Source organism: Lissotriton helveticus, chromosome 1_1 (assembly GCF_964261635.1).
Source record: "Lissotriton helveticus chromosome 1_1, aLisHel1.1, whole genome shotgun sequence".
In the NCBI taxonomy this organism is placed as follows: domain Eukaryota; kingdom Metazoa; phylum Chordata; class Amphibia; order Caudata; family Salamandridae; genus Lissotriton; species Lissotriton helveticus.
Window position 1 is genome coordinate 32,460,426 of NC_136057.1, and position 14,613 is coordinate 32,475,038.

Here is a 14,613-nt window from a genome sequence, read left to right on the forward strand (position 1 = left end):
GAGCCAAGGACCACCCACCCAGAGTCTGCATCCTGAAGAAGGCCACAGACCCAAGTTGTCTACCACACCACAGCAGGTGTCTGTCAGTTCCACAGAAAGGAACTTTTCACAGCAAATGTTGGGGCTTCTGTGGTTTATGGTCAGTTTTTAGGTTAGAAGGTCTGTGTGCCAACAGAGATGGCAAAGTGTCTCTTTCGTGTGCTCAAAAATACAAATATATATATACTGCTATTGTTCTCGCTATATGAAACCAAATGAGTGTAGATTTAGGACATTTTAATGCAATGCAGAGTAGCAGCTAAATTACATCCCTTAATGCTTAGTAAAGCAAAGCAGAGTACAGCACCAAGTTGCATTAGGTAGGGCTACTTTCCAACACAAAACACTTTTGTACTGGAAAATAAATCACGATTTGACAATTTTAAGTCAGTTTGTATCGCTTCTGTGATGCTAACTTGTACAAGGTGTTAATTAATTTGCCCTGGATTTCCCAGTAACCCCTTCTAGATAGTTAGCTCCGGCTTTTCTCAACACCCCCACACAGGTATTGTGTAGCACCAAGGTGCCAGCACTGGAAATAATTTCAGAATATTACATTTTTTGGCAATGTTTTAGCCCCTAAACAATTTAAGGATAATCAAAAGCTTTAGGAAGTGATAGATATTTCAAGAAGTGACAGTTCTTTCAAGGAAGAGACAGATCTTTCAAAAAGTGATAATTCTTTCAAGAAGTGATGGATCTTTCAAGAAGTGATAGATCTTTCCGAACATATATATCCTTCAAGGAAGTGATAGAACTTCCTGGAAGGGAGAGATTCTTCAAGGAAAAATTAGATTTTTCAAGAAGTGATAGATTTTACAGGAAGTGATAGATATTTCAAGGAAGTGATACATCTTTCAAGAAGTGACAGTTCTTTCAAGGAAGTGACAGATCTTTCAGGATGTAATAGATCTTTCTGGAAGTGGTAAATATTTTAAGGTAGTGATAGAACTTCCAGGATGTGAGAGATCTTTCAAGGAAGTGACAGATTTTTCAAGGCTTCAGTGTGAGTTGAGATCACAAGCACCAACAACTGGATGTTGCTTGTGAACACCTGCTGTTGCTGCCGCGTGCCAGAAAATACTGTAATTCCAGGCACCAGATATGGCATGTCTTGGATAAGAAAGCAGGGTTATAGTGAGAGTCTTGGGTGGGGATGATGGGCACAGCCCAGTGGATGGCTTAGGTCAGGTCCCAGTGCTACACCATGGCTTCAGGCACTGACAACTGAATTATTCTTGAGTGTTTTTCATGGACCCCCAACACCCCAAAGTCTTTAGTGGACAGTGAATATTAAGGTAAGTATCAAGGCTTTTTTGTGATCTTGGGCACAACCAATCTGAATATCTTTGGAAGACCACCAATTTGACAGCAAGGCTTGGGCTGGAGTGTTGATCACAGGCACCGACAGCAGGCTGGTTTGGGTGAACAGCTGGGGTTGCAGCATGGCTCCAGACTGGGGTCTCTACCTTTGTTGTACTGACTCTCAGCAAAGTCCATCTGCTCATCGAAGTGTGCCTTCTCCAGCCAGATCTCCTTCAGGAGGTGAACGTACTTCTCCCTCTGCTCACCTGCTAAGAGGTTGTAGTTTTCAGATGGGTCTGATTCCAAGTCATAGAGAAGCGGAGGGTTGTGGGAGGTTAGATTAGCTGATCGATAGCAGTCTTGATCTGGTGGTCCTTCACTGTTTATGGCCCCTGGAACAAAAGAAGATTAATAAAAGGATGGTTTACAAACCATAGTGTATTACTTCAGAGCTACAGGGCCTTTAGTGTACACTGATCTTCACATGCAATAAGACAGCCAGATCAAATGCATCACTTCATGGCAGACTCTGGTTATATCTCCCCTACCAGTGCACGGGCAGGCTGTGTAAGTTAAACTTTGGCGCTGCTTTACGTGTTAGGAACCTTGGGGGAGCACTGAACAGGAGCCATACCTTCCAAAGACTCAGTGACAGGCCACTACCAAGTAAGTGGAAATTCAGTTTCCAACTCTCCCTCAAGAGATACTTGGCCTGGGCTTTCCAGAGTTTGGAGGTTTATCTTTTGCCGGTGCATCTTTAGTTTGTGTCACAGTAGTTGTTTGTGAGATCACATCAGAGAAGAACTTATCGCAAAGGTTGTCAGTAGCTTGAGTAATGAAAAAACCCTTAGTGTCATTTGTTGAACTTCCTGAGACCACACTCAGACTCACTGCTGTTCAGCTTACCACTGACAGGAAACAAAATGTTATTTTCTAGCCAAAGAAATGCACAAGTTGTCTTCAGTGTCGCAAACGCCACACTATGTGTTTGCTACCATGCCTCACATTCAAAAACATCTTCACATTCTCTTCATTGCAGACAATATCATGAATTGATAATGAGTGGAATACTTCACAGTGAGTGTGAACCATGCACCACCTTCAGAATTTGTTTAAAAATACTGAGGACTACTTTTGAGTACTCTGAACGCGCACATTGGTTGTGAGTTGTCTGAAACCTCTGGGTCTGCACCTTAATAATGAGTTGTCTTAGACCTCTATCTGTGCACCTTGATTGTGAGTGGCCTCCACCTGTGGCTGTTCATCTTGGTAGAGATTTGTTTTATACTTGTGTGTGTACACCTTGATTGTGAGTTGTCTTACACCTCTGTGTGTGCAAATTGATTGTGAGTTGTCTTACACCTCTGTGTGTGCAACTTGATTGTGAGTTGTCCTACACCTCTGTGTGTGCAACTTGATTGTGAGTTGTCTTACACCTCTGTGTGTGCAACTTGATTGTGAGTATCCTAAACCTCTGGCTTTTCATCTTGATAGTGATTTGTTTTATACTTGTATGTGTACAACTTGATTGTGAGTTGCCTTACACCTCTCTCTGTGCACCTCCATTTTGAGTTGTCTTACGCCTCTGTGTGTGCACATTGATTGTGGGTTGTCTGAGACCTTTGAGTGTGCACATTAATAGTGAATTGTCCTACACCTCTGTGCCTGCACCTTGATTGTGGGTTGTCTTACACCGGTGTATAGCAAGATTGTGAGTCATCTTACACCTCTAGCTGTGCACCTTGATTGTGAGTTGCCTTACAACAGTGTGTACATATTGTTTGTGACTTGTCTTAGCCCTGTGGATTTGCACCATGATTGTGAGCCCTCTCGTGTGCATCATAATTGATATCAAGACACCCTGAGAGTAGACCCTCACACCTCCTCAGACTGTGGAAAAAGGGTCAGGCAGATCAGGTCGATTACCCCTTTTCAAGGTTTGCCCGGCGTTAGCCGCTTCTCACCCAACTCACGGTTACCAAATAAAGAGGCAGGCGCTGGAGACTGGAAGGCAGGAAACAGGAGTTTATTCCGACGGAGCAGAACACGTCAAATCAGACAACAGGGTATCTTCTCGAGGTGCTCTCTAACAACATCTCTGAGGCCTGGCCTCTTATACACAGTTTTATGGTTTTATTGAATTCATTGCATCCGTAATATTACTTTGAAGTACAGCATGACATCCTTGGAATCCCCGGTCCAGGCCCGTTCCCACACAATCGCGCAGCTGGACATTCCGCTGGGAACGGGAATGTAGGCGATCGGTCGGATCTAGGGGTGTGAAGGTATTGATTAATCTCTGCTCCTTTGATGTGGGGTGAGTTCCTACAGTAGGGGTAATAAACTGCAGCTGCAGGGCAAGGTGGTGGCTTGGGAACGGTTCGGACAATGGACGAGGAGGAAGAGGTTATCAAAGGGAAATGAGATGAAAGGAGTGTCGGGGTTCAGCACGGGATGTGGCTCTGAGGCAGGGTCGCGCTGGAGGTGCGCTTATGGCCCAGGCAGGAGAGATCGGGGGCTATCAGAGCGTGGGGGATGCTTGCGAGGCCTGAGAATGAGGGGGGGGAGACGCGCTGGCTATCGGCAGTGGGCAGAGAGGCCATGGCATTCAAAATGGCTGCTGCTTACGCGCACGTACGAGTCTGAAAAGGGACAAGATGGCGCCGATAATGTTTATGCCATAATCTAGATTTTAACAGTCCTCCCTTTTCAACATATCTAGCCAGCTTGTCAATTTATGTCAATCCCCATTATATTTCTTATTTCAAGGTCATACAAGGCTTTCATGCGTTCGGTTTCAAAGTCCAGAGTCTTACGGCAGATACAATTAGTCAAAAGTGAGCATAGAGGTGGCAAACATTGAATACCCAGGCAGAATCCACATATTACGACAATCGGTACCAATACGATCATAAACAACTTCCACCCCCAGTCCTTTATAGCACTCCAGAACCAACTCCCAAGTGACCATTCTTCTTGTTCCTGATGAACCTCTGAGGAAAGTCTGTGGAGGTGTTCAATGGCTTTGTAGACTGAGGGCGAATTGTCTGGTACGTAGGTGCAACAGCTGGACCCGATGATACGGCATGCTCCTCCCCGATCTGCAAGAACCACGTCTAGAACGAGGCGGTTCTGAAGGGCTACCAGGCGGACCGCCTGAAGCTCGGCCGTGTTGTTCGCGAGGATGCCAGCTGTAATGTTCATTGTCGTTTCAATCGCCTGGGTCAAGTGTTGGATGGCACAGCTGTTCGCCATCGGTCCCCAGAGCGGGACGAGTCCTTTAACTGCATCCAGGAATTGTGCCCCGGTTTAGTCGACTTGCTCAATGTCTCGTGCTCGCTTTTGACGGTGATGGTTTGCTGGAGCCACATAGGTTGGTGGAAGGATGAAGGCAATGTAGCAGGTACCACCCCAGCCCTTTGGGAGCCAGGTGTAGGCTTTCGTACCACAGATGAAGTACATATTCGGGGAGGTGACGAAAGGGGGTGGATCAGTTGAGCCCAAAGTTCTGGTGATGAGGCAAGCACTGTGGCCCACCATCTGTGTCCCAAGGCCTCTGATGCATACAAGGCCCGAGACATTGACGACAGATAGGGCTACAGTTAGGGTGGCAGCTGTTTGTTTCCGGAGATAGGAGAAGGTGGGTCTGGCTGGATTGTTGAACACCTGCATCTCGATTCGCTCTTTAGCAGGGATATCCAGGTGAACGGAGGTGTTGGATGTTAGAGGGCAAAAGGGAGCAGCGTCTCTTCCCGTTTTGTTCAGCCAGACCCCATGATAAAAGTGTGACATAGTTTCGCTGGAAGTGGTATTGTCCTTGTAACTCTCTTGCAAGAGGATCAGCCAAGCAAGGCAGGAACCATGGATAGAAAAAGGTGAAGGGATGAAAGGGATGGAATGTCCAGCGGCATGTGGTATCAACCCACAAATCCAGCAGTTTGTGGCATTGGCTGCAAGGTTGTGTTGGTGCAGCAACTGTACAAAGGAGTTGTTCCAGAACTCCTTGCGTCTTTCTCGGAGTTGAGGTGAAAGAGAAACCTGGTAGTGTTCTTTCATGGTGGTAGGCTGTGCAGTTGTGAGAAATGGCTTATGAGCCGGGGGCGCTCTCTTCCACAATCCAGAGGGTAGTCATGAGGAGGAGGCAAAAGAGAAGAGCGATAAAGAGGACAATAGTCTTTGAGCTGTGTAACCTGTTTGTCTTCGGGTTTCTGTAGTGGGTCTTCGGATATCCGGTTGCTTCCATCATCTTCGTATCGGGCGCTTCCATCATTTTCAAGGGGCTCGGTAGCGGGCAGAACCACAAACTTCGTTTGGCTTCTCTCCGGGCAGCCTTAGTAGTGTTAGGCCACCGTTCTGAGAATTGTAACTTAGTCAGTGGTCTGCTTAGCCGAAGCTTCCTCCTTTCATCGCAGGTTATACCCTTCTCTGGATGGTACAGTGGGATCAGGGAATTTTGCCAATTCGAGTGTCTCTGTTTCAGGGTAGCAGCGCAGGGATGGTCGGTCTTTGTTCAGGAGCTCTTCTTGGGTGGCCACGTCTTCGGTCGCAGTCAGGGTCGGAGAGATCTTCTTGCAGTGATGTGCGTGCAGCCAGTTTCGCTTCCCCTCCACTCGAAGAGCTGTTCGGGTGGTGATCAAAACTTGCCAGGGGCCCGTCCAGCGGGGTTCCAGACTCTTCTCCCGCTGAAAGTTTCGGATCAGGACGAAATCTCCAGGCTGGATGGTATGTCCGGGGCCCCTGGAAGCATCGGGGATGGCCTGCAGCACCTGATGATGAATAACAGACAGTGTTTTAGTCAGGTTATACAGATAGTCAGACATTAGGACGTCCGGGACGTCGTGAATAGATGTCGGTTTGGGTGCGGACCAGATACTCATGGGCCGGCCGAAAACGACCTCGTAAGGGGTCAAGCGGTGTTTGGTGGGGGTGGAACGTATTGACAGCAATGCTAGGGGAAGGGCGTCTGGCCATTTTAGTCCTGTGGTAGCCACTATTTTCGCCAGTTTTAGTTTCAATGTGGCATTGTGCCGCTCGACCAGTCCAGCAGATTGGGGGTGGAAAACTGCGTGGAATTTCTGTCGTACCCCCAGTCCTTTCAGGATGAGCTGGATAACCTCGGCTACAAAATGGGGGCCATTGTCACTCCATAAAATACGACGAAGGCCGTAGCGAGGGAAGAACTCTTTCAATAGTACTTTTGCAGTGGCAATGGCAGTGTTGTCACGCGTCGGGTAGGCTTCCACCCATTTGCTAAAAGCGCATACAACAACAAGTACATACTTCAGTCCTCGACATCTCTCTAACTGGATATAGTCCATCTGTAGGATTTCAAATGGATGGTTGGGGACCCCAAACCCTCTCCGTGGTACGACAGTTCCTTTCCCCGGGTTGTGTTGCAGGCAGACTAGACACTGCTGAACTAATCGTTTGGCTGAGTCTGCAATCCTATCGTTATGCCAAACTCGGGAGACAAGTTCGGTCATAGGTGCAGATCCTATGTGTGCAGGGGAGTGAGCCATGGTCAGTATAGGGACCAAGTATGAATTTGGTAGCAACCATTTGTTAGTGTCTTTCGTACGCCAGCAGCCTTCATCGTCCTTCAGTCCCACCCGTGCCCATTCAGTCAATTCGTGTGGTGCACTGGCCATCTGGATGTCCCTAATGGTCTCCCTAGTGTCTTTCCATTTTTCCGTTTGTGACCTGGTCACATATATGCGTGTTGTCGTCCTATTCTCTGCTGTCGTCCGGGCGGTGACGTCGGCCAGTGCATTTCCCTGTCCAATGATATCCATCACCTTTTTGTGTGCCTGACATTTGATCACAGCAAGTCGTTTGGGAAGGAGAACTGCTTCAGTCAGAGCGGAGACTAGATCTCCATGTAGGATGGGTGTGCCGTGTGAGATCAGGAATCCCCTCTCCTTCCACAGGAGTCCAAAATGATGAACCACCCCGAAGGCATACTGACTGTCGGTGTAAATATTTGCTGTCGTCCCTGCTGCTAGGATACACGCTCGTGTGAGGGCAATCAGTTCTGCTGCCTGTGCAGATTTCTGTGTGATGCGGGCGGTCTCAACTACAGTTCGGGCTGTGGTAACTGCGTACGCAGCTGAGGTGGTGCCATCGGTGAGTTTGATGCAAGAGCCATTTACCCATAGCTCTCCGTCAGGATCTGGGAAAGCTGTGTCTCGAAGGTCAACTCTACTCCTAGTCTGTTCGTCCGTGAGGGTCACACAGTCATGTATAGTTCTCAGGCAGAGGCAACAAGGTGGCTGGGTTCAGCGTGGTGCATCTCTTCAACGTGATGTGGGGTGCAAGCAGTGTCAGTTCGTACCCAGTCAGTCGTGCGCTAGTCAGGTGCTGTGTCTTAGTCTGGTTTAAGAGGGTGTCAACGGCATGGGGCACTAGTACCGTGAGGGAATTCGAGAGTACGATCCCCTCACTTTGTCGGATAGAGACAGCAGCAGCGGCTACTGCTCGAAGGCAGGCAGGCAAAGCTCTCGCTACAGGGTCAAGAGTGGCAGAGAAATAGGCACATGGGCGTTGCTTGGGACCAATGGTTTGAGTCAGGACAGACAAAGCGCATCCCTCCCTTTCGTGAGTGTAGAGAGAGAAGGGCTTTGTATAATCAGGGGTTCCTAGGACGGGTGCTGAACAAAGGGCGTCTCGTAGTTCCTTGAAGGAGGATTGGCATTCAGGGGTCCAAGGGAGTGGGAAGGGAACATCTTTAGCTAGTAGGGAAAGTAGTGGTTTCACAATGAGGCTGAAATTTGGCAACCATTGCCGGCAGAAGGAGGTGAGGCCTACCAGAGAGCGGGCTTGCTTCTGGGTTTTAGGGACAGGGGTTTCTAGAATCGCCTGAATTCGATCGGGTGTGAGTTTTCTCCCATCTTTGGACAAGAGGTGGCCTAGGTAAGTGACTTGGGGTTGGCAGAATTGCAACTTCTTCTTGGAGACCTTGTGGCCATTTTCCGCGAGGAAGTGCAGGAGTTGGATGGTGGCTGTGACTGCAAGTGGGGTGGTGTCGGCCGCCAAAAGGATATCATCGACGTACTGTATCAACACCACTCCATCCGGCAATTGGACTGCATCCAGCTGTCTCTTGAGGGCCTGGCTGTAGATGCTTGGACTTTCAGTGTAGCCCTGGGGTGCTCTGCAAAATCTATATGAGCGGGATTTTAAAGGGAAGCCGAAAAGGTAGCGGCTGTCTGGGTGGATGGGGATGGAGAAGAATGCGTTTTTAAGATCGATTACCGTGAAGGTGGTGGCAGTGGAAGGAATCAGAGTCAGAATGGTGGTGATGTCTGAGACTACAGGGTACTGAGGTACAACTACTTTGTTGACTTCTCGTAGGTCGATGATGAAGCGGTACGCTTTTTCATCTCCCTCACCCTGCTTCTTTACAATGGGTAGGATAGGGCTGTTGCAAACATTGCTAACTACTTCCTCTACCACTCCTGCGTCTACCAGAGACTGGATGATTTTTACCAATGCCTTCTCGCCCTCAGGGCGATATTCGATACTGTGGGAGTTTTGGGAGCACTGCGTCCTGTCGAACAGTTATGTGTACAGGGTCTATCATCATGCGTCCTACGTCCGAGTCAGTCTTTGCCCACAGGTACAGAGGTAGGGTGTCGAGTAGAGACAAGTCAGCGTCAGTGATGGAAAGCATGTGTCGTGTGGGACAAGATCTGAGCAGTGTTGGGTTGTCGTACAGAATGACTCGAACTCCGTCCTGTGAACACCTAATAGTAGCTCGAAAATGTTTCAACAAGTCAAGTCCCATAATGGCATCGGGGGTGTTGGAAGAGAGCAAAAACGTCGTGTCAGTGGTGTTATTGTCCAAGTTAAAGGAGATCGGTGTGGACAAGGGATTAGTGGAGGGCGTTCCATCAAAACCTATTGATGTCACATGTGAGCCAGACAAGGGTGCCCTGGGAATCAATCGTTTAGACAACGCACTACGTGTTGCACCAGTATCTACCAGAAATTGAGACTTTGTACCTAGGACCTTAGCGGTGACATAAGGACCTTGCTGGTCAACATAGAGCTCGACTGGATCCCTCCCTTGCCCATGGCAGTCCTATGCAAAGTCGTGGGCATTGTCGCAGTCAGACTGTTGGCACTGATTCTGTCGGGGACGGTCAAACGTGTTCGGTCTGCTTGGTCTGTCATTGTTGGTGTCGTTTGTGTGCCCTCGTCCCTGTCCTCTATTCTTTGGCCCGCCCGCTACGTTTCTCGTGTCTCTATTTCTGAGTGCTTCTTGCATAATTGGGCATTGGGACTTCCAATGACCATCGCCTCTGCAAAACGCACATTGGTTTTCGTCGATGTCTGTTCGCGGAGCGTTAGGTGCAGATGTGCGGTCTCTAGGGGGTGGATGTCTAGGAGCATTCGACTGGTAGTTTCCCCTATACTGTTCCCTTCGTATAGTCACCCCTTGCAACTGAGCAATCATCACTCTTTCTTTCAAGTCCTTTTTCTTTTTCTCAGTCGCTCGATCGTTTTCGTTCTTCTGTCGCTCATAGTATTGAGCCATCTGAAGGATAGCTGAGGGCTTGGAGGCCGCCCAACTACTTTCGCTAGTCTGCAGTTTTTGCGAAACTTCTGTTGTCAGGCCTTTCACATAGTTCTGGACAAAAAAGTGATGTCCGGTTGCAGTGGTCATGTCCTGACCGCTGTAATCAGAGAACACCGTTTCGAACCGGGAGAAGTATTCTGATACGTCTTCCTGGGGTTTCTGGTGACAGGCCGTTACTATCGACCAGTCCACCTTTCTTTCTGGGACTAGGGTTTTTAATTTCTGCACCATCTTGTCGGGTAGGTCTAAAATGGCTTTCAAAGGTTTCTGTCCGGGCTCTCGCTGCTTGTCTACGTCACCGAGTTGTGTCCAGGTATGTCCGAACAGCTCAAGGTGGTCGACTTTCCGGATTTGCTTCCACACATCAGCTGGCAGACATAACACGAAAAACAAGTCGATATCCGCTAGGGTCATATTCGTCGAACCCAAAGCGGTGGCTAATTCTGTATAGAAGGCTGTGGGGTTCTTTCGCAGATCAGGCAAGGACTTTCGGAAAGTCAGGATGTCTTGCCGATCCCATGGTTGGTAAACCCAGTTGTAAACTACCCTGCCTCTCGCATCTTGGTGGTTAATATCGTCGTGTGTTCCCTGTCCTCTCGGGGGAACCCAATAGGGAGCGGCCTCCTTTATGGGCATCATCGTGTCAATTTTTTCTACTTGGCGTTCAGTCGCTACAGGAGTCGTAGTGTTCGGTTTCAGTGAGGTGAGGTGGCGGAAAACTTCAAGCGTACGCGTGAAGAGGTCCGTCACATCACACTCGCCTTCATCTCCAATGTCAACTTTCCTATACAGAGTCGTTAGGTTTTCAGGGCCTTTGTCTTGGTACCGGTCTTCGTAGGCATTAAGGGTGTGATAGCAAAGGCGTACGACAAAGTGTCGCTTATGGCTATTGGCATATGTATTGTACATATCCGTTATATAATCCTCACTTTCCTTTCGCGCCACCAGTGTCTTTACAATCTTATCAATCCCAGCTCGTTCATCCTTACTTAATCTATTCGATCTAGCAGGGTCTTTCCTCCCAGCTTCGGGATCATCTGAAGTCGCTGCTTGCGCTGTGCTGGGTACAAGGGGTTCGGTCGGCGCAGAGGCCATGAGGGCCGAAGCTCTAGCACTATTCTCGTCTGTCGTTGGGGGTTGCGGGTGTTGCGCTAAGGGTTGGGAAGGAGCATATGGAGGGGGCATGTAGATGATCGGGGGACCTAATAGCAAATCATCGTTCGTTCGCTGTTTTGAAGGTAGCTCAGGGTAAAGCGCAGAGGGTGTCCTAACGGGACACTGGCCCGATGATTCGGAATCTTGTTTTAGCTTGGATTCTTCTCTTTCTTTTATTTCTTCTTTCAATTTGTTAGCGGCTAGGTGAGCTGCCTTTCGTAATTCCTTTTCTAATCTGACTTAATTTCTCTTTTTCCGCTGTTCTGTTTCTTTGCGCCACATGCCGAAGCTATCAAGCATAGTGGGTGTTGTCTTATTTCTATAAAGGGCTGTTTCCAGCGCATTTATTTTGTCGTTATCAAAGGATCCTATCAGTGGCCACTGACTTTCCTGATCCTTTCTCGTATATTTATGCGACAGCTTACTATAAGCCACGGCGACTAGTCCATATTTAGTAAACATGTCCTTATTAGGGGTGCCTTCCAGTGGAGCCGGATGGTTCACCTCTAATAAGCGGTCCGGGCTGAACCAACTACCAACAAACGGGGCAAAAATAGGCATGACGGGTTACAAAGGGGACAAAAGTCTGCACTACCTATCCTTCACTATCCACAAAGACTAAACAGAGTATTTCGACTCTGTGCTTATTTGTAAATAGAAAATAGCCCAAAGAGAACCAATTCCGAACAATCAAGGTTCAGATAAACAATCAATCAAATGAGGGATATAAATAGGCACGACGGATTACAACGGGGGCAAAAGCCTGCGTTACCTATCCTTCACTATCTGCAAAGACTAAACAGAGTATTGCGACTCTGTGCTTGTTTGCAAATAGAGAATGATCCAAAGAGAACCAATTCCAAAACAGTAAATGTTTGGATAACAATCAATCAAATGGAGAGGGAAGTAGGCACGACGGGTTACAACGGGGGCAAAAGCCTGCGTTACCTACCCTTCACTATCTGCAAAGACTAAACAGAGTATGGCGACTCTGTGCTTGTTTGCAAATAGAGAATCTCTCAGAAACAATCAAATGAGTAATACTAGTATTTTCAAACAATCAAACAATCAATTCGCAATTCGCTGCGATGTACGACCTTACCCGGACCGCATGGACAGTTTCTCGTCTTCCGCTTCCAGTGCCCGATCGTCCTCTATTCTCCGTAATTGCTGTGGCACTCCTGATGGTTCCCAGTCAGGACCATAGATCACTCGAGAGAGGTCTGCTCGGAACCGGTGAAGTTCGGATGATCGGCTGCCAGACGAGGGTCTATCGGGCAGGAGCTCTTCCCGATCGTTGCAGTCGTTCACGCTGTCGTCAGGACCTCTCCCACTGGATCCACGTGTCGCTGATGGGCCCCATGTTTGGGCGGCCAATTGTGGAAAAAGGGTCAGGCAGATCAGGTTGATTACCCCTTTTCAAGGTTTGCCCGGCGTTAGCCGCTTCTCACCCAACTCACGGTTACCAAATAAAGAGGCAGGCGCTGGAGACTGGAAGGCAGGAAACAGGAGTTTATTCCGACGGAGCAGAACACGTCAAATCAGACAACAGGGTATCTTCTCGAGGTGCTCTCTAACAGCATCTCTGAGGCCTGGCCTCTTATACACAGTTTTATGGTTTTATTGAATTCATTGCATCCGTAATATTACTTTGAAGTACAGCATGACATCCTCGGAATCCCCGGTCCAGGCCCGTTCCCACACACATCTACAGTAGAGTTCCCACCCCGATCTCAGCATGTGATGGCAATCGCGCAGCTGGACATTCCGCTGGGAACGGGAATGTAGGCGATCGGTCGGATCTAGGGGTGTGAAGGTATTGATTAATCTCTGCTCCTTTGATGTGGGGTGAGTTCCTACAGTTGGGGCAATAAACTGCAGCTGCAGGGCAAGGTGGTGGCTTGGGAACGGTTCGGACAATGGACGAGGAGGAAGAGGTTATCAAAGGGAAATGAGATGAAAGGAGTGTGGGGGTTCAGCACGGGATGTGGCTCTGAGGCAGGGTCGCGCTGGAGGTGCGCTTATGGCCCAGGCAGGAGAGATCGGGGGCTATCAGAGAGTGGGGGATGCTTGCGAGGCCTGAGAATGAGGGGGGGGGGGAGACGCGCTGGCTATCGGCAGTGGGCAGAGAGGCCATGGCATTCAAAATGGCTGCTGCTTACGCGCACGTACGAGTCTGAAAAGGGACAAGATGGCGCCGATAATGTTTATGCCATAATCTAGATTTTAACAAGACTAACCTTGTCCTTCCCTCACACCTAGATGAGGTAAGAAGAGGCATTGTTACACGTTTGAAATAAATATGAATATTTCAATATCACTATTACTTCACCAAATTATATGTTATGGTTGATGGCCCTCGGTCCACTAGCCTAATAATCTTTGAAGTAGCCAAGGTACCAGCCTTTCCCTATTTAGGGGTGTTATTTGACATGAACAAAAATTGGAAGCCCCAGATTGGGGGGAAGAGATCTGAACTTGTCAAGTCCACCGTGGCAGTGGCCAGTTTTGCGGGTAGGTTGAGTTCTTGGTCACTGCATGCTCTAACAAAAATTTACCAGGCCAAATGGGTGTCACTGATCTTGTATGGTAGTTAGATTTGGAGGTACATAAAGAGTGATAAAATCCAAACAGCTGAAACCCATTTCTTAAAACGGTTTGTGCCGGTCTCCCAAAGTACTCCAGACTTTTTAATCCATTCTGAGCTTGGAACCAGTTGCCTAGATGATATAATTGCCCTTAGACCTCTCTTGTGTTGGGTTAAGGTTTGGGTCAGGGAGAGACTTTCATTAAACAGACAGATTCTCTGAAACTGTCTGTCTCTTGATCATGCTCTCGGAACCCCCTGGATTGTTTATGTGAAGGCAGCTTTTGCCACTCTAGGGAGAAAGGGAATATTTCTTAATCCTCACTCACTGTTGCTCTTGGAACTGAAAAGGGTAAATGATCTGTTTCTAGAGTGGACCCTGTTGGCTAGAGAACCAAAACAGTCTAGAGTAGGGATCCTTACTTGGCACAGGTACCTAATTTAATGGACAGGCTTGGTATGACCAGGATTAGATTTAACCTGTTACATCACCTCTTGGCCTTATCCAGCTGCTGAGCCCATCCATGTTCCGTGTTGCCCTGCGGCTGCGAAAATAGGTCTCCACTGTACATTTGACACTTTTGTAACGATTTGCAGGTATTTGAATATGCATAGAAAGCAGTTTATTGTCCCACTGCTGAAGTTCCTGAATTTTACCCCCTACACTTATAAACCTGCAGATGCCCCCCAATGAACATGTGTTATATGCTGTCTCTTGTTTTTACGAGCCGCACTGATGTCAAAGCTTTCCAGACCTAACTGACCAATGCATTGCTGCTAATGGGGTTGCCTTTTTACCTGTTTTTATCATGACTTGGTAATTAATTTTAATACTTTGTATTTTATGCAAATGTATTATAGTTGTATGACCATATGTGCTGTGCTTTTTGTTCCTTTATGGTTGTTGTTGTCAGGGACTGTCCGGGACTATGTCTGGAACACAGTCATG

General features: G+C 48.0%; 1 protein-coding gene across 2 annotated transcripts in view; it reads right to left on the bottom strand.

Annotated features, from left to right (window-relative positions):
• Positions 1-409: 409 nt before the first annotated feature.
• The window catches only part of LOC144819699 (arylsulfatase A-like), a 99,590-nt gene continuing 85,386 nt past the window's right edge, over positions 410-14,613 (bottom strand). For both annotated transcript variants that reach the window (XM_078677546.1, XM_078677503.1), the window contains one exon: positions 410-1,736. In XM_078677546.1, coding sequence (XP_078533672.1) covers positions 1,435-1,736 — 302 coding nt within the window. In that variant the 3' untranslated portion in view covers positions 410-1,434. The remainder of the gene's footprint in view (positions 1,737-14,613) is intronic.